The sequence below is a fragment of the Geotrypetes seraphini genome, chromosome 17 (genome assembly GCF_902459505.1).
Source record: "Geotrypetes seraphini chromosome 17, aGeoSer1.1, whole genome shotgun sequence".
In the NCBI taxonomy this organism is placed as follows: Eukaryota; Metazoa; Chordata; class Amphibia; order Gymnophiona; family Dermophiidae; genus Geotrypetes; species Geotrypetes seraphini.
In genome coordinates this window covers 48,269,239-48,287,274 of record NC_047100.1, presented here as the reverse complement: position 1 = coordinate 48,287,274, position 18,036 = coordinate 48,269,239, and the positions used below count along the sequence as shown (strand labels likewise).

At 45.1% G+C, this 18,036-nt stretch overlaps 1 protein-coding gene across 4 annotated transcripts in view; it reads left to right on the top strand.

The window, feature by feature from the left end:
• The window catches only part of RNF123 (ring finger protein 123), a 363,039-nt gene that overhangs the window by 171,455 nt on the left and 173,548 nt on the right, over nt 1–18,036 (top strand). For all 4 annotated transcript variants that reach the window (XM_033926520.1, XM_033926519.1, XM_033926522.1 and 1 more), the window contains exons 19-20: nt 9,299–9,370; nt 15,806–15,926. In XM_033926520.1, coding sequence (XP_033782411.1) covers nt 9,299–9,370; nt 15,806–15,926 — 193 coding nt within the window. The remainder of the gene's footprint in view (nt 1–9,298; nt 9,371–15,805; nt 15,927–18,036) is intronic.

Below are 18,036 nucleotides of genomic sequence, written 5' to 3'. Positions count from 1 at the left end.
TCTACTTATGCGCAGAGGCTCTCCAGATGGGCCCTGAGATGCCAGTGGGGGAGGAGGGCAGCAGGGAAGAGGGCCGGACAGAAGGAGGGGCGCTGGCGCCGGCTGATTGCCTACAGTAGTGTTTTTCCACAACTTTAAGCTAAATACCCCTTAAGTCTAACAAATATCAACTGAATACCCCCAGCCACAGACTGCCCAAGCTCCGCCCTAGACCCCACACCATTTACTAATTGTAATGCAATTTTTTCCATTCATTTTTCATATACACACAATATTCTCAGATCTGACACATGTCAATCACTATATTGAAAAAAAAAATCATTTTCCCTACCTTTGTTGTCTGGTGAGTTTATTTTTCTGTGCTCTTAACTGTGTTTTCAGGGCCTTCTTATCCATTGACTGTTTTTCTCTCCTTCTTCACTTTCTGCCCTGCATCCACCTTTGGCATTAACTTAGCATTCAATTTTTCCATTTTCTTGCTTTCTTCTCAAAATCTACTTTTCCATGTATTCCCTTCCCTTCCTATCTCTCTCTCTCTCTCTCTCCTTCCCAAGGGCTAACATCTCTCTCCTTCCCTCCTTTCCCCCAGTAGTCCGACATCTCTCTCTCCTTCCCTCCCTTTTCCCATTGTTCTGACATCTCTCTCCTTCCTTCCCCCCTCTCCAGTCTGGCATCTTTCTCTACTACTACTACTACTACTACTACTATTTTTTCTATAACGCTAACATACTCCCCTCCTTCCATTCCCTGGTTTGGTATCTCTCCCTTCCTTGAGTCATCTCTCCCCCCCCTTCAGTGTAACTCTCTCCCTTCCTCCTTTCTACCCCCTGCAGTCCATATCCCTTCCCTTCCTCCTTTCTGGCCTCCCTCCGAGGCCAACATTTTTCCCTCCTTTCCACCAGTCCGATATTTATTTCTCTCTTCCTGCTTGCTGCTTCTCCTCTGGTCCTCCTTCCCTCCCCCAATCAACATCTCTCTCGTTCTCCCTTGTCCAACACTTTCTGCCTCCTGCACGCTTTCTCTCTCTCTTCTCGCCTCTTCCCTTGAGTGACATCCCTCCTTCCCACCCCCAATCCAACATGCTCTCTACCCATACACTATTTCTCCATCTCCTCAACCCCATGTCCATTTCTCCCTCTCTCATCACTCCCACTCCTCCTAGAACAAGTTTCCTTCCTTCCCTCTCTCCCCCCAACCCCATTCACAACTAATATGCTCTCTCCCCATGCACCATCTCACCCTCCCCTCCAGTGTGTAGCACCTTTCTTTTCCCTCCCCTTCTGCCAGGTCCAGCAGCACCTCTTCTCCCTTCCCTTTCCTTCGCCCCTGTCCAGCAGCACCTCTCCCCATGTCCAGCAGTACCCTTTCCCCTTCCCCCTGTCCAGCAGTACTTCTCCTTCCTTCCCTTTCCCTCCTCCCCATGTCCAGCAGTACCCCTTCTCCCTTCCCTTTCCATCCTCCCCCTTCTCCCTTCCCTTCTCCCCTGTCCAGCAGCACCTTTCCCTCTCCCCATGTCCAGCAGTACCTCATCTTTCTTTTCTTTCCCTTCTTCCCTGTCCATCAGTACCTTTCCTCTCTGTAGCAGCAGCTCACTGTGTACTTTTAACTTCCCCAAACAGCTGTTGCTAGCATTAGTTTAGCCGTGATTTCATCAGGCAGCCTCAGGGCCTTTGTTAGGCCAGCCCGCCTCTGACAAAAGAGGAAGTTGCATCATCGAAGCGGGCCAGCCTAGCAAAGGCCCCGAGGCTGCTTGATGAAACCATAGCTAAATGAATGCTAGTAGCAGCTGTGTGGGGAGGTTAAAAGCACACTGAGCTGCCGCTGCTGGTCCGAGGGTGGGAAGAGAAGATGAGGAAGGCAGGAGTCCCAGGAGAAATGCTACGGCAGCAGGAAGTTGGGAGACATGCACTGGCGCTGTACTGTGTGATGAGATCCTCTGGCCCTATAGGACGTGCCTCTCACTGTGAGAGGCACTCCTGTAGTCAAGTCAGCTGGCGCCTCTTCTCTTCCCCAATGTGTCGTGCCACAACTGAAATCTCAGGAGGCACACTAGTGTGCCGTAGCACACAGTTTGCAAAACACTGTACTATATCAACAAACAATGGGATAAGGGTTCTCTTCTATGTCAGGAAGCCCTTCATATTTTGAAATGGCAATTTCTCAAAATATCTTCCTCAAGTCAGTATATGTGCAAGGGAAACAGAATGCTCTGGCTAACAGACTCGGCAGATTTCTTCAGCTCCTTGAGTGGACTCTCGATTCTAAGGTCTTGCGCCACATCTTCTCAATTTGGGGATCTCCTCAGATAGACCTGTTTGTGTCTTCTCACAATCACAAATTACCTCAATTCTGCTCCAGACAGTTCTCCCCACATCCCCTGGAAACAGATGTATTTCTTCTGGATTGGTCATACAAGTTCCTATATGCATTTCCGACAATCCCTCTTGTTCTAAAGACAAATCAAACTCAAGCGAGAACCAGCCACCATGATTCTTATAGCTCCTTGGTGGCCCAGACAGCCTTGGTTCTCTCTACTGCTTCAGTTGAGTGTCAAAGATCCAATTCCATTACAGATATTTCCATCTCTGCTCACTCAGAGTCAAGGTTGTCTTGTATATCCCAACCTGTAGTCTCTACACCTAAAAACTTGGTACTTCTCAACTTGAACTCAGAAGATTTTAATCTCTTTGCCCCAGTTGAAGCTATTATAGTTGCTTCCAGAAAACCACCTACTCAGCAATGCTATCGATTTCAATTGGACACGTTTTACCACATGGTGTAATCTTCATCAGTTGGATCCTACAATATCTTCCATTCCATCAGTGTTGGACTACCTTCTGCACCTTTCCAATTCTGTCAGAGTTCATCTCAGTGCTATTAGTGCACACTATGCTCCTTTCAATTAGAAACCTTTGGCTACTCATCCGCTAATTTTCAAGTTTATGAAAGGACTGTTAAACTCAAAACCTCCACTCATACCATCTCCAGTTGTTTGGGATCTGAATGCAGTTCTCACCATTCTGACAAAGCCTCCATATGAACCTCTTGCAACTACTCATCTTAAGTATCTCATTTGGAAAGTAGTCATCTTGATCTGTCTCGCCTCAGCTTGACGAGTGAACGAACTTCAAGCACTGGTTTGTGTCCCACCTTATACAGTATTTCATCATGACAAGATGGTCCTCAGGACTCATCCTAAATTCCTTCCAAAAGTCACAGAATTTCATCTTAATCAATCCATTGTTCTACCTGGGGGTTGTTTTTTTTCAAAAGCCTCATTTTCATCCTGGGGAAATGGCTCTTCACATATTGGACTGTAAATGTGCCTTGGCTTACTATTTACAAAGGACTAAGCCAACTGTATTGATGCCTCTGTATAAGACTCTGGTGAGACCTCATTTAGAATATTATGTACAATTCTGGAGGTTGCATCTTCAAAAAAATATAAAAAGGATGGAGTCGGTCCAGAGGAAGGCTACTAAAATGGTATGTGGTCTTCATCATAAGGCATATGGGGACAGACTTAAAGATCTCAATCTGTATACTTTGTATGAAAGGCGGAAGAGGGGAGATATGATAGACGTTTAAATACCTATGTAATATAAATGTGCATGAGTCGAGTCTCTTTCATTTGAAAGGAAACTCTGCAATGAGAGGGCATAGGATGAAGTTAAGAGGTGATAGACTCCGGAGTAATCTGAGGACATACTTTTTTAAAGAAAGGGTGGTAAATGCATGGAACAGTCTCCCAGAAGAGGTGGTGGAAATAGAGACTTTGTCTGAATTCAAGAGGCCTGGGATAGGCACATGGGATCTCTCAGAGAGAGAAAGAGATAATGGTTACTGCGGAAGGGCAGACTAGATGGGCCATTTGGCCTTTATCTGCCGTTATGTTTCTATGTTTCTAATTGACAGATGGTGAAGCTGTTGCTTTACATAACCTGATGTTAAACGAGAGTAACAGTGCCAAGTAATAGGTATTTGGAGATGCAGATCTCCTATAAGTGCCATGGAAAACACATGTTGCTTCTGAGCAACAATGCCAAATAAAGGGCTATAGGCTCTACAGGTCCTGATGAGGTCCATCATGAAGTGCATTTTAGGATTAAAGGGTCAAAACTAGAGCCCTCTTCCTTGGAAAAAAAAATGGCTAATTACATGGAAGGACAAGAAGCTATATTGCACTGATGGGCTACATATTACTACAGCAGGAAAAAGAAACCTTGCAGAGAAATTTAGACAATATGTTTCTAGGCATTTAAACTAGAAAGTGAGGGTGGTGTATGTATGAAGGACAATTATAGAGACCACCCCCGGCAAAAGAAAAAATGTGATAGTAGTAAAGATTGCAACATAAACAATATCAGCACCTCATTTCTTAGTATTGAAACGGAAAGTGAAATGAAACAAAAATCCATGCTAAAAAGGAGATTACCGCTGAAAAATAGCTGGAAAGCGATGACCACAAATGCTCGCAGTCTAAGCAACAAAGTTCATGATCTGCAAGCCCTGATGTTAGAGGCAGATCTAGATATTGTCGCTATCACAGAGACATGGTTCAGTGAATCACATGGATGGGATGCAAACATACCGTGATATAATCTTTTTAGGAAGGACAGAGATGGTCAAAAAGGTGGAGGAGTAGCTCTCTATGTAAAGATCAATGTCCAAGCGACCGAAATGCAAGGGACCTGGGGAGAGGAAGAAGCGATATGGATCGCTCTGAAAAGAGAAGATGGAACTTCTATCTATGTGGGTGTAGTCTACAGACCTCCGACTCAATCGCAGCAAATTGATAAGGATCTGATTGTGGATATCCAAAAGTTTGGAAGGAAAGAGGAGGTTCTGCTGTTGGGAGATTTCAACCTGCCGGATGAGGACTGGAATGTTCCGTCTGCGGAATCGGAAAGAAGTAGGGAGATTGTGGATGCCTTTCAAGAGGCTCTGCTCAGACAAATGGTGATAGAACCCACAAGGGTAAAAGCGATATTGGATCTGGTCCTCACAAATGGAGAGAGTATCTCTAATGTTCGAGTGGGTGCTCACCTGGGAAGTAGCGATCATCAAACGTTTTGGTTTGATATAACGGCTAAAGTGGAGAGTGGCCGCACGATACTTAAAGTCCTCGATTTCTAATGTACGGACTTTAATGCAATGAGAGAGTACCTGAAGAAAGAGCTGTTAGGATGGGAGGACATAACGCACTTTTCTAACGCAGCTGGAAAAGTGGGCCGAAAAATGGCAGATGAGCTTCAACGTGGGGAAATGCAAGGTCATGCACGTGGGGAAAAAGAACCCGATGTTCACATACAAAATGGGGGGAACACCACTAGGGGTTAGTAACCTGGAGAGAGACCTGGGAGTGATGGTAGACGCAACACTGAAGGCATCGGCGCAATGCGCCACAGCCTCTAGGAAAGCAAACAGAATGCTGGGTATCATTAAGAAGGGTATTACGACCAGGACGAAGGAAGTTATCATGCCGCTGTATCGTGCAATGGTACGGCCGCATCTGGAGTACTGTGTCCAGTACTGGTCGCCGTACCTCAAGAAAGACATGGCGGTACTTGAGGGAGTACAAAGAAGAGCAACCAAACTGATAAAGGGAATGGAAAATCTCCCATATACCGACAGATTGAAGCAGTTGGGACTTTTCTCCCTGGAGAAGCGAAGACTTAGAGGAGACATGATAGAAACCTTCAAGATCCTGAAAGGCATAGAAAAAGTAGACAGGGACAGATTTTTCAAATTAAGGGGCACCACAAGCACAAGGGGGCATTGGGGGAAATTGAAAGGGGACAGGTTTAGAACAAACGCTAGGAAGTACTTTTTCACTCAGAGGGTGGTAGATACATGGAACGCGCTTCCAGAGGCTGTTGTAGACAAGAAAACACTAAATGGTTTCAAAGAAGGTTTGGATAGATTCCTAGAAGAAAAAGGGATTGGGGGGTATAGATAGGTATAGACCATTGCTCAGTCAATGGGCCTGATGGGCCGCCGCGGGAGCGGACCGCTGAGTAGGATGGACCTATGGTCTGCCTCAGCGGAGGCAACTTCTTATGTTCTTATGTTCTTAAGTGGAAAGACAGTGGTCTAAGCTGAAAGGAGTGATAAAAATGACTACGGATATTTATGTGAAGAAAATCAATAAAAACAAGAGAAAATGGAAGCCGATATGGTTCTCCAAACTAATGGCGGAGAAAATAAAGGCGAAAGAGTTGGCATTCGTGAAATATAAAAAACCCTAAGAAGAGGAATGCAGAAAAGACTACAGAGTGAAACTGAAAGAAGCCAAGAGAGAGATACGTCTGGCGTAAGCACAGACGGAAGAACAAATGGCTAAAAATGTAAAAAAGGGAGACAAAAATTTTTTCAGATATATTAGTGAAAGGAGGAAGATGAAAAATGGAATTGCTAAACTAAAAGATGCTGGGAACCGATATGTGGAGAGTATTGAGGAAAAAGCAAATGTGCTAAACAAATACTTCTGGTCTGTGTTCACAGAAGAAAATCCTGGAGAAGGACTGAGATTGTCTGGCAAAGTTACACAAGAAAATGGAGTAGATTCTGCGCTGTTCACGGAGGAGAGTGTTTATGAGCAACTTGAAAAACTGAAGGTGGACAAAGCGATGGGACCAGACGGGATCCATCCCAGGATACTAAGGGAGTTCAGAGAGGTTCTGGCGAGTCCTATTAAAGACTTGTTCAACAAATCTCTGGAGACGGGAGTGATTCCTGGGGATTGGAGGATAGCGGATGTGGTCCCTATTCATAAAAGTGGTCACAGGGATGAAGCAGGAAACTACAGGCCGGTGAGCCTCACTTCAGTTGTTGGAAAAATAATGGAAGTGTTGCTGAAAGAAAGGATAGTGTACTTCCTTGAATCTAATGGGTTACAGGATCCGAGGCAACATGGCTTTACAAAAGGTAAATCGTGCCAAGCGAACCTGATTGAATTTTTTGATTGGGTGACCAGAGAGCTGGATCGAGGACATATGCTAGATGTAATTTACTTGGATTTCAGCAAAGCCTTTGATACAATTCCTCATAGTAGGCTGTTGAACAAACTTGAAGGGCTGAAGTTGGGACCCAAAGTGGTGAACTAGGTCAGAAACTGGCTGTCGGACAGACGCCAGAGGGTGGTGGTTAATGGAAGTCGCTCGGAGGAAGGAAAGGTGAGTAGTGGAGTCCCTCAGGGTTCGGTGCTGGGGCCAATCCTGTTCAATATGTTTGTGAGTGACATTGCTGAAGGGTTAGAAGGAAAAGTGTGCCTTTTTGCAGATGATACCAAGATTTGTAACAGAGTAGACACCGAAGAGGGAGTGGAAAATATGAAAAAGGATCTTCAAAAGTTAGAGGAATGGTCTAATGCCTGACAACTAAAATTAAATGCAAAGAAATGCAGAGTAATGCATTTGGGGATTAATAATCAGAAGGAACCGTATATGCTGGGAGGTGAGAGGCTGATATGCACGGATGGGGAGAGGGACCTTGGGGTGATGAGTGTCCGAAGATCTAAAGCACAGGTGTCAAAGTCGGTCCTCGAGGGCCAGAATCCAGTCGGGTTTTCAGGATTTCCCCAATGAATCTGCATGAGATCTATTTGCATGCACTGCTTTCAATGCATATTCATTGGGGAAATCCAGAAAACCCGACTGGATTCCGGCCCTCGAGGAGGGACTTTGACACCCCTGATCTAAAGGCTAAAAAACAGTGTGACAAGGCAGTGGCTGCTGCCAGAAGGATGCTGGGCTGTATAAAGAGAGGCGTAGCCAGTCGAAGAAAGAAGGTGTTGATGGCCCACTTGGAGTATTGTGTTCAGTTTTGGAGACCGTATCTGGCGAAGGACATAAGAAGACTTGAAGTGGTCCAGAGGAGGGCAACGAAAATGATAGGAGGCTTGCACCAGAGGACAAATGAGGAGAGACTGGAAGCCTTGAATATGTATACCCTAGAGGAAAGGAGAGACAGGGGAGATATGATTCAGACGTTCAAATACTTGAAGGGTATTAACGTAGAACAAAATCTTTTCCAGAGAAAGGAAAATGGTAAAACCAGAGGACATAATTTGAGGTTGAGGGGTGGTAGATTCAGGGGCAATGTTAGGAAATTCTACTTTACGGAGAGGGTGGTGGATGCTTGGAATGCGCTCCCGAAAGAGGTGGTGGAGAGTAAAACTGTGACTGAGTTCAAAGAAGCGTGGGATGAACACAGAAGATTTAGAATCAGAAAATAATATTAAAAATTGAACTAGGCCAGTACTGGGCAGACTTGTACGGTCTGTGTCTGTGTATGGCCGTTTGGTGGAGGATGGGCTGGGGAGGGCTTCAATGGCTGGGAGGGTATAGATGGGCTGGGGTAGGTTTTAACGGAGATTTTGGCAGTTCGAACCCAAGCACAGTACCGGGTAAAGCTTTGGATTCTTGCCCAGAAATAGCTAAGAAGAAAAAAAATTTTTTTTAAATTTTTTTAATTGAATCAGGTTGGGCATACTGGATGCCCATTCGGGTCTTTATCTGCCGTCATCTACTATGTTACTATGTTACTTTTAAATGTGTATAAGATGATTCTGGTTTTGAAAGGATTGTAAATTGAATACTGCACAAAGGACAAACTTTTCTAAAACTTTAACTTGAGTAGATGTCACCTCATAGAAGGACAGATTGATGATAGGAATTTCTTCCATGATGGCCTATTGATGGATGGTCCTGTGTGTGATGACCCTCTTCTGTATAAATTTCTCCCTTGTCCTCTGTAAGGTTGTCTGGTGTGAACATAATTGTGGAACTGCTGAGGAATCCCAATGTTCATTTGTAGCAGATTATGTTTTCAAAGTTGATCTAAAAAAGTGTGTAATGTTTTATACAAGTCCTCACATAGTTGCTCACCTCTTCAAGAAATTGTTGTTTACTTTTAGCTAATAATTTGACTGAGATAGGAGGCAGTGCTGGAGTAACTTCTCATGTAAGCCCTACCAGTGACAGCACTATTGTGTATGAGGATTTCATCCTGCTGTTCTTGGTGAATACCTGCTTTCACTAAATTTACCATGAAATAACTTGCACATACACAATAACTATGGTGGAGAATTTTGTGTTCTATAATATCTATAACCTAAAATTTTCTTTTGAGGAAGGTTGAGCGTTCTGTAACACACTAACCATGAAGCAGCTGTAAAAGTATTAAATTATCAAGTAACTTATGACTGCAGGGATTTATTTTTTTTTTTAAATAAAGGCAGTATTAAATATGTGATGATATCTACTTTGAACTGGAGATGTGCATTCTTTTCTTTTAGGGAGAAGCCTCCAGATATATCTTCCTAAATAAATTTCGGAAATTTCTGCAGGAAAATGCCAACAATCGTGGGGTAAGTTGATAAACCAATAATTTTCCATGTTTATGGATAAGCAGAGGGGATTCATTTGCTCCATAATATACACTAATTATATTAAACTAGTCTTTAAGCCCATTACATTCGGACATCGACTAGCCCACCTCCTCCGAAGGGCTTTAAACTAGGTAAGTTGGGGGAGGGTACCCACTCATGTACTAGCGCAGTAAGTAATTTTCCAGGAGAGGTGAATCGACACTCCATTTCTGAGACCGAGGTAAGTTCACACAGTAAAAACAATCATACAAAAGCCACTCAAACTCAGGCGGGAAATTCTACACAGGGTCTCAGCAAACATAAAGTATGGAGGGCTATGTATGTTAATGCACACAGCTTAGGCAATAAAATTCTAGAATTAGAGACAGAGATAACGAACGCCGACCTCGATGTAATAGCGATATCTGAGACTTGGTTCACAGACTCACATGGGTGGGACATGGCTATACCAGGATACAACTTACTTCGTCGGGACAGAGAGGGAAGGATAGGGGGCGGGGTAGCACTATACACTAGAGATAACATCAAAGTCACCAGAATCACAGATGTCAACTACACCGGGGAATCACTCTGGGTGAACCTGGCCAGAGGAAACGAAAAATGCTTGTATCTGGGTGTAGTATACAGGCCCCCAAAACAGCAGGAAGACAGGGATATGGAACTAATCAAAGACATTGAGAACATCACTTTACGCGGGGACACGGTTGTGCTAGGGGACTTCAATATGCCCGATGCTGATTGGAAGACACTTTCCGCTACTACCAGCGGCAGCAGAAGGCTTTTAACCTCCATAAAAGGTGCGCAACTCAAACAAATGGTGCTGGAGCCCACCAGAGATCAGGCGACACTGGACCTGATACTCACCAACGGAGAAAGCGTTTCAGAAGTTTCGGTAGGCGATACACTAGCCTCCAGCGACCACAACATGGTATGATTCAACATCAAGATAGGCTTCACTAGATCAAACACAGCAACAAAGGTCCTCGACTTTCGGGGCACTGACTTTAAACGCATGGGAGACTTCGTCCATCAGGCGCTACAAAACCAAGCTGAAACCAATAATGTAGAGGCTATGTGGTCAATCCTGAAATGCACCTTGCATGAGGCAACAAACCGTTATATAAAAACAGTAAGCAAACGACGGAGGAAGAACAAGCCCCAGTGGTTCTCTGCAGAGATCTCAGATCTTGTCAAGGAAAAAAAAAAGCTTTTATTTCCTACAAGCATACAGGAAACAGGGTGACAAAAGAAGACTATCTGACCAGGTCTAAAGCAGTCAAAGCGGCAGTCAGAGAGGCCAAGATTCAAACAGAAGAACAACTAGCGAAAAACATTAAAAAAGGGGATAAATCCTTCTTCAGATACATTAGCGACAGGAAACGAAACACAGATGGGATAGTACGTCTCAGGAAAACAGACGGGACCTATGCAGAAACGGATTCTGATAAAGCCAAACTACTAAATGAATACTTTTGCTCAGTCTTTACTTGTGAGGCGCCGGGGACCGGTCCACAACTGCAGGCAAGACAAACCTCGGAAGACCCGTTTCAAAACTTCAAGTTTACACCCAGCAGCGTCCATGGCGAACTATCAAAACTCAAGGTGAACAAAGCCATGGGACCGGACAATCTACACCCCAGGATTCTTAGGGAGTTGTGTGATGTCCTGGCGGAACCGCTATCCGTGCTGTTCAATCTTTCCCTAAGTACCGGGAAAGTCCCCATGGACTGGAAAACAGCTAACGTCATTCCATTGCACAAAAAAGGTTGCAGAACGGAGGCTGCGAATTACAGACCAGTCAGTCTCACCTCAATAGTGAGCAAACTCATGGAAAGACTTATTAAACAAGAATTAGATACGATCCTGACCGAGGAGAATCTACAGGATCCCCAGCAGCATGGATTCACAAAGGGAAGGTCCTGTCAATCCATTCTGATCAGCTTCTTTGACTGGGTTACAAGGAAACTGGATATGGGGAAGTCTCTAGACGTTGTGTACTTGGACTTCAGCAAAGCTTTTGATAGCGTCCCGCACCGCAGATTGTTGAGCAAGATGACTTCGATGGGATTGGGAGTGATATTGACGACATGGGTCAATGATTGGTTAAGCGGTAGAATCCAGAGGGTGGTGGTTAACGGTACCCCCTCCAATACATCAGAGGTGACCAGTGGAGTGCCACAGGAAATTATTTGGGACCGATCCTTTTCAACATATACATAAGAGACCTGACTCAAGGGCTTCAAGGTAAAATAACACTATTCGCCGACGACGCCAAACTATGCAACATAGTAGATAACAGCACCTTACCCGACAGTATGGAGCAGGACCTGCTCTTATTGGAACATTGGTCCTCGACTTGGCAGCTGGGCTTTAATGCCAAAAAATGTAAGGTCATGCACCTTGGCAGCAAAAACCCATGCAGAACTTACACTCTGAATGGTGAGACCTTAGCTAGGACTAGGGCAGAACGTGATTTGGGAGTAATCATTAGTGAAGACATGAAAACTGCCAAGCAGGTGGAGAAAGCTGCATCCAAGGCTAGACAAATGGTGGGATGCATCCGTAGAGGTTTCGTCAGCCGGAGGCCCGAAGTCATAATGCCCCTGTACAGATCCATGGTGAGACCTCATCTTGAATATTGTGTTCAATTCTGGAGACCACATTATCAAAAAGATGTGTGGAGAATCGAGTCGGTTCAGCGAATTACCACCAGGATGGTCTCGGGACTCAAGAACCTCCCATATGAGGAAAGACTGAATAAACTGCAACTATACTCGCTCGAGGAACGTAGAGAGAGGGGGGACATGATTGAGACTTTTAAATATATCACGGGCCGCATCGAGGTGGAAGACGATATCTTCTTTCTTAAAGGACCTTCAACCACAAGAGGTCATCCACTGAAAATCAAAGGTGGGCAATTTCATGGCGACACCAGGAAGTATTTCTTCACCGAAAGGGTAGTCGATCATTGGAATGAACTTCCATTGCAGGTGATTAACGCCAGCAGCGTGCTCGATTTCAAAAAGAAATGGGATATGTATGTGGGATCTCTAGCCGGGTGAAGTCTGGGGGTGGGTCATTAGCGTGGGCAGACTTGATGGGCTACAGCCTTTTTCTGCCGTCATATTCTATGTTTCTATGTTTCTATACATTAACGGGTGCTAGAATAGATGTGTGTGTGTGTCTGTCTTTCATTCTTTCTCTCTCTCTCTCTTCTTGGCCGCTGTCTGTCTGTCTTTCTGTCTCTCTCTTTCCTCGGCTATCCATCACCACCCCTTGCCTTCTCCCCCTGCCCAGCAGTAGCCCTTCTTCCTTTTACCTCCCCTCTGTTCAGCAGCACCCCTTCCATGCTTCCCCTGTCCAGCAGTAGCCCCTTCTCCCTTCCTTTTACCTCCCCCCTCTCCAGCAGCACCCCTTCCCTGCTCTCCCTGTCCAGCAGCACCCCTTCTCTGCTCCCCCTGTCCAGCAGTATCCCTTCTCCCTTCCTTTTACCTCCCCCCTGTTCAGCAGCACCCCTTTCCTGCTCCCCCCTGTCCAGCAGTAGCCCTTCTCCCTTCCTTTTACCTCCCCCCTGTCCAGCAGCAGCCCTTCTCCCTTCCTTTTACCTCCCCCTGGCCAGCAGTAGCCCTTCTTCCTTTTACCTCCCCTCTGTTCAGCAGCACCCCTTCCCTGCTTCCCCTGTCCAGCAGTAGCCCCTTCTCCCTTCCTTTTACCTCCCCCCTCTCCAGCAGCACTCCTTCCCTGCTCCCCTGTCCAGCAGTAGCCCTTCTCCATTCATTTTACCTTTTACTCGGTTTTCGTGGTGGTCTGCATTGGTTTCGGGGTTGTAGCGTCGTAGAAGAAAGGCAATGTTTAAACCGCCGCAGGCTCCTACTGATGGGGAAACTGCTGCACGCTCTACTGCGCATGCCAAACCGCCGAATGAAACAGTCGCACTCTCCTTCTTCTGCCCCAAACGCCTCAAATTGAATTCGGCACGGAGGCACACATTACGGCGGCAGGGATCACGACTTCCTAAGTGTGCATGCGCGCTTAGGGTTTTATTATAGAGGATTCAGCTGTGTTTCTCCTTTTTCCTAGAAGTTACCGTTTTATCCATAAACATTTCTCTGACGACGAACAACAGCAAAAGCCACTTTACAGACAAATTATGTGTTCATTGTTGCAGAGAACCTTCTAGGGCTTCCGGGGAAAGGTTTTTTGAGTAGTTGTGGCATTTTCCATGCACTGATTCCAGTCTCTCAGTTTAGTTTTGTATACTGCTGACTTTCCTCAGACAGTAAATTATTCAAAATGCAAAAAGGAGTAAAAAACTGAATGCTCAAAAATAAACAGCCAACTAAAGTGAGATAAGAAATCATCATTACCCCCAGAAGACATGGTTTTGTTTAATATTTTAACTTCAACTGTTTTGTTCCTTTTAAGATATTTCTTTTTTATTATTATTGTACATTGCCTAGAAATTTGAATAAGCGGTATAAAAAATCTTTTCATAAACTTGAAACTTGAATTAATGGTTCAAACTGTCCAAACTCCCCCCCCCCACTTATCTGAATAGTTAAAATGGCATCTTCCATGTTCACCATCACATTAAGAACAGAGCATTGCTGTGTCAAAAACAGATTTGCTTGCTGTAACTTTTCAACAAACTTCCTTTTTTTGTGTTTTGAGTGAATTATTAAGCATTATTTCCAGTTGTTTATTACGTTTACTGAGTTTGGTATACAGTACTCCCCTGAAATTTGCGGTGGTTCTGTCCAGCTAGAGTTGTATGCTCATGCAGGCGCAACGCATGGCAGCACTATGAGAGACATTGGGGTGTAGTTGAATTGGGGTTTTTTAGGAGTTTCTGAGGTTTCCTTGAGGGTTCCCCTCTTCTAAAATCTGTGTGTGTATGTGTGTGTGTGTGGGGGGGGGGGTTTACATTTGCCGTACTGTTTTCCCAGGGGAGCTCAGAACAGTTTACATGAATTTATTCAGGTACTCAAACATTTTTCCCTGTCTATCCTGGTGAACGGTACAGAAAATTGAATGAATTAATTGATGAGTAAAAGCCAGTACTACGCAGACTTGCATGGTCTGTGCCCTGTATAAGGCAATTCGATGTAAGATGAACTGAATAGGGCTTCAGTGGAAACTCCAGTAATTTGGAACATGAGGAAGGTTCTGGGCAGACTTTTATGGCCTGTTTTCCTCCAAATGATGTGATGGTTTGGATAGGCTGGAGTGAGCTTCAGCGGCAGCTCCAGTAGTTGGAACCCAAGGTATCAAGCCTTTGACAGTAACTCCAGTAGTTCCGGGCAGACTTCTATGGTTTAGCACCCAGTAATATCAAAGAAAAAAGATAATTCAGTTCAAGTATGAATTTTTATAATAAGTGTAATTGTTGGGCAGACTGAATGAACAGGTTTTATCATCATTTACTATGTTACTATGATTATGCCAAAGGTGTAAAGAAGCAGGACAAGATACTAGCATGGCTAGATGTCAGAAGGGTTCTCCCTCGTTACCTGAAGGTGACCTAAGATTTGAGGGTGTCAGATTATCTCTTCGTCCTAACGGGCTGTGCACATTCCACCTGAGGTGTGGAATATGAGTTGTGCAGCAGCATTTTGAATGGATTGAAGAGGAAAGAGGTGGTTCAGCGGTAGACCTGAGAGAAGTACGTTGCAGTAGTCTAAGCGAAAGGTGATGAAAGTGTGGATAAGGGTTTTGGTAGTGTGCTTGGAGAGGTCGGATTTTGGCAATATTATAGAGGAGGAAGTGACAGGTTTTAGCTGTTTGTTGGATCTGAGCTGAGAATGAGAGAAAAGAGTCAAAGATTACCTAATCTTCCATTGCTCATGGTATCTTAGTTCTCGTCTTGCTCTAGTCTAGTATTCAAGAAACCTCAGAAGAATAAAACTGAAGCAACAGGAAACAAGTCCAGAAATATGACAGAAATGTTCAAACCTTTACTGAACTGGTTTCTGCTGGGCCAGTTAGGAAATAGGACCTAAGATTACCAGAGATACAAGACACAGCTAGGCATGCATTGGCTATTGCAGACTCTCAAGAAGAAGAATATCAGTTCATGTTCAAGGCTGGCTTGTGCCTCATAGCTATTGACTAAGGCTGTTAGAGCTGAAATTTAACTCTGAAAAGAAACCCACATTTCAGGGACTTTTTCCTGTTTTGGGTTGGAAAGTTTACGAAACAAAGGAACTATTGTTACATTTGCCATGTCATTTCAAATCAGTGCACATCCCTACTAGATTATACTGAATTTTGGATTGCACATTCTGAGGTTCACTGTACTTCTCTTTGAGTGGTATGTTGTTCTTTGAATGTTGTGTATGATGAGGAATGACAACTGCTATCATTTAGCCATGTTACTATGTATAGTTATGGTTTTTTGTGCCTCTCTTTTGCTAGAATCCAACAGTGCTGTGTCCTCCTGAGTATATGGTATGCTTCTTGCATCGCCTTATCATAGCCCTCAGACGTTGCTGGGATGAATTTAAGACGAATAGCCCATCAGCAGTGTACAGTGAAGGTAACATGTCTTTACAGCATAAAGAACCTATCCTGGATTGATAATAATACTTTTTGAAGTACAGTGGAACCTTGGTTTACGAGCATAATTTGTTCCAGAAGCATGCTCGTAAACCAAATTGCTCGAATATCAAAGCGAGTTTCCCCATAGGAAGTAAGGGAAACTCGCTTTTATTCGTTCCACCTCCTCCTCCCTCACCCAAGGCTACCGGCGCTGCTCCATCACCCTCCCCTCCCCGCTCAAACCGGCATCGCCCCCCTGCCCGTAAATGCCCCCCCCCTGCGAGAACTGCATCGCATCCCCGTGCTGGAAGCAGCATCCGCCATCCCGCCCACCCAAATAAGCTCCTTACCCCATCTGCTGCGTGCCGGTGCCTTATCTTCTGGCCTGCTCCCGCCTGGCCGTTTTATGCGGCCTGCGGTGCGATGCGACGTTTTCATTGCCGCCTCTGGTGTTATCTTCTGGCCGGCTTCCCTCCTTCTCACTGCCGCAGTATGCACAAAGCCGTGGACGATGGCTCCTTGCGCGTCCCGCACCTCATCTGGAAGCATTCCCTCTGACGTTGCAACGTCAGAGAGAAGGCTTCCAGTTCAGGCGCAGGACGCGTGTAGGAGCCGCAGCCGCTGCTAGCTGCTTTGTGCACACCGCAGCAGTGAGGAGGAGGAGGAAGCCGGCCACAGGATAACACTGGGGGCGGCAATGAAAACACATCACACCACAGGCCATATAAAACAGCCAGGCGGGCCGAATTCGGTCCGCAGGCCTTGAGTTTGACACCTGTGCCTTAGATAGAGGCTACAAAATATTGACAGATGAGAAGAAAACTGCCATATCTGTAAATAATTATAACTTTAAAACCTATCTTTATCTATGCTTTATATTCACCACCCCTTTATACCTCTTCAGCAAAAACTGCCACATTCCCTACTTTCTAAACATCTAGAGCCGCGATACCACTGCCTCTCAAACAGCCTTTCATACACACAAGCACACAGCCCCCTCCACATCAATATTCCAGCACTCGCAGCTTCCCCCACATAACCATATACACATTCTGCTCTATACACATTTTAAACTCCCCAAACTGTCGTACTGTCACATTCACCCCCACAAATTTCTCCATATTTCTCCCCTGCTCCACAGTTCTCTCTCCCTGTACAGACACTCCCCTATGAATCCACATCCACTTTCAGCACCCCCTTGCATAATGCTTCCACATACCCTTGTTCAAACTTGCTATACTCACAAAGCTCTTAGCCATACAATCTTTACAACAGATACGCATGCCTTCACAGAGAATGATAAATGGTGACACACTTATGATTTATCACTGTTCATATTCATATTGTATATACAGTATGTTGTTGTATGTGAATATCTTTTCACGCTTATACATTTTATACAATCCACTACAAACAGGCAAACAGAAGAGTCCCTCACCTTGGGATACAAGTGAAAACAAGGAGAAAAAGCAAAGGGGATGTCTTAACAACCAAAACAAGTCTTTATTGAAAGCAGTAGGTCCCAACAGGGATCCCAGTTTTGGCGTTGAAAAACGCCTTCTTCAGGGGACACTATTGGAAAAATTATAACAGCGTTAGAGACATAACATAAAGTATATTCTTGAATATAAGTCGATCTGAATATAAGTCGAGATCCCCCGTTTCCCCCCCAAGAGGAGGAAAAATGGTTGACTCGAATATAAGTTGGGCGGCTTAATATTCAAGTGCCCTGCCCTGTCAGGCTCTGCACCCAGCTTCCTTTCTGCCAGGCACCCTTCCCTCCCCTGTTAGGCATTGCACCCAGCCCCTTTCCTTCCTTCCTTCCCTCCCTCCCTCCCCTGTCAGACTCTGCACCCAGCACCCTTCCTCTCTCCCTCACTCCCCTGTCAGGCTCTGCACCCAGCACCCTTTCTTCCCTCCGTCCTTCCCCTGTCAGGCACTGCACCCAGCTCCCTTCCTGTCAGGCACTACACCCAGCACCCTTCCCTCTCTCCCCTGTCAAGCATTGCACCCAGCCCCATTCTTCCTTCCCTCCCTCCCCTGTCAGATGCTGCACCAGCACACTTCCTTCCCTCCCCCATCAGACCTTCCCTGTCCTAGCCTCATAC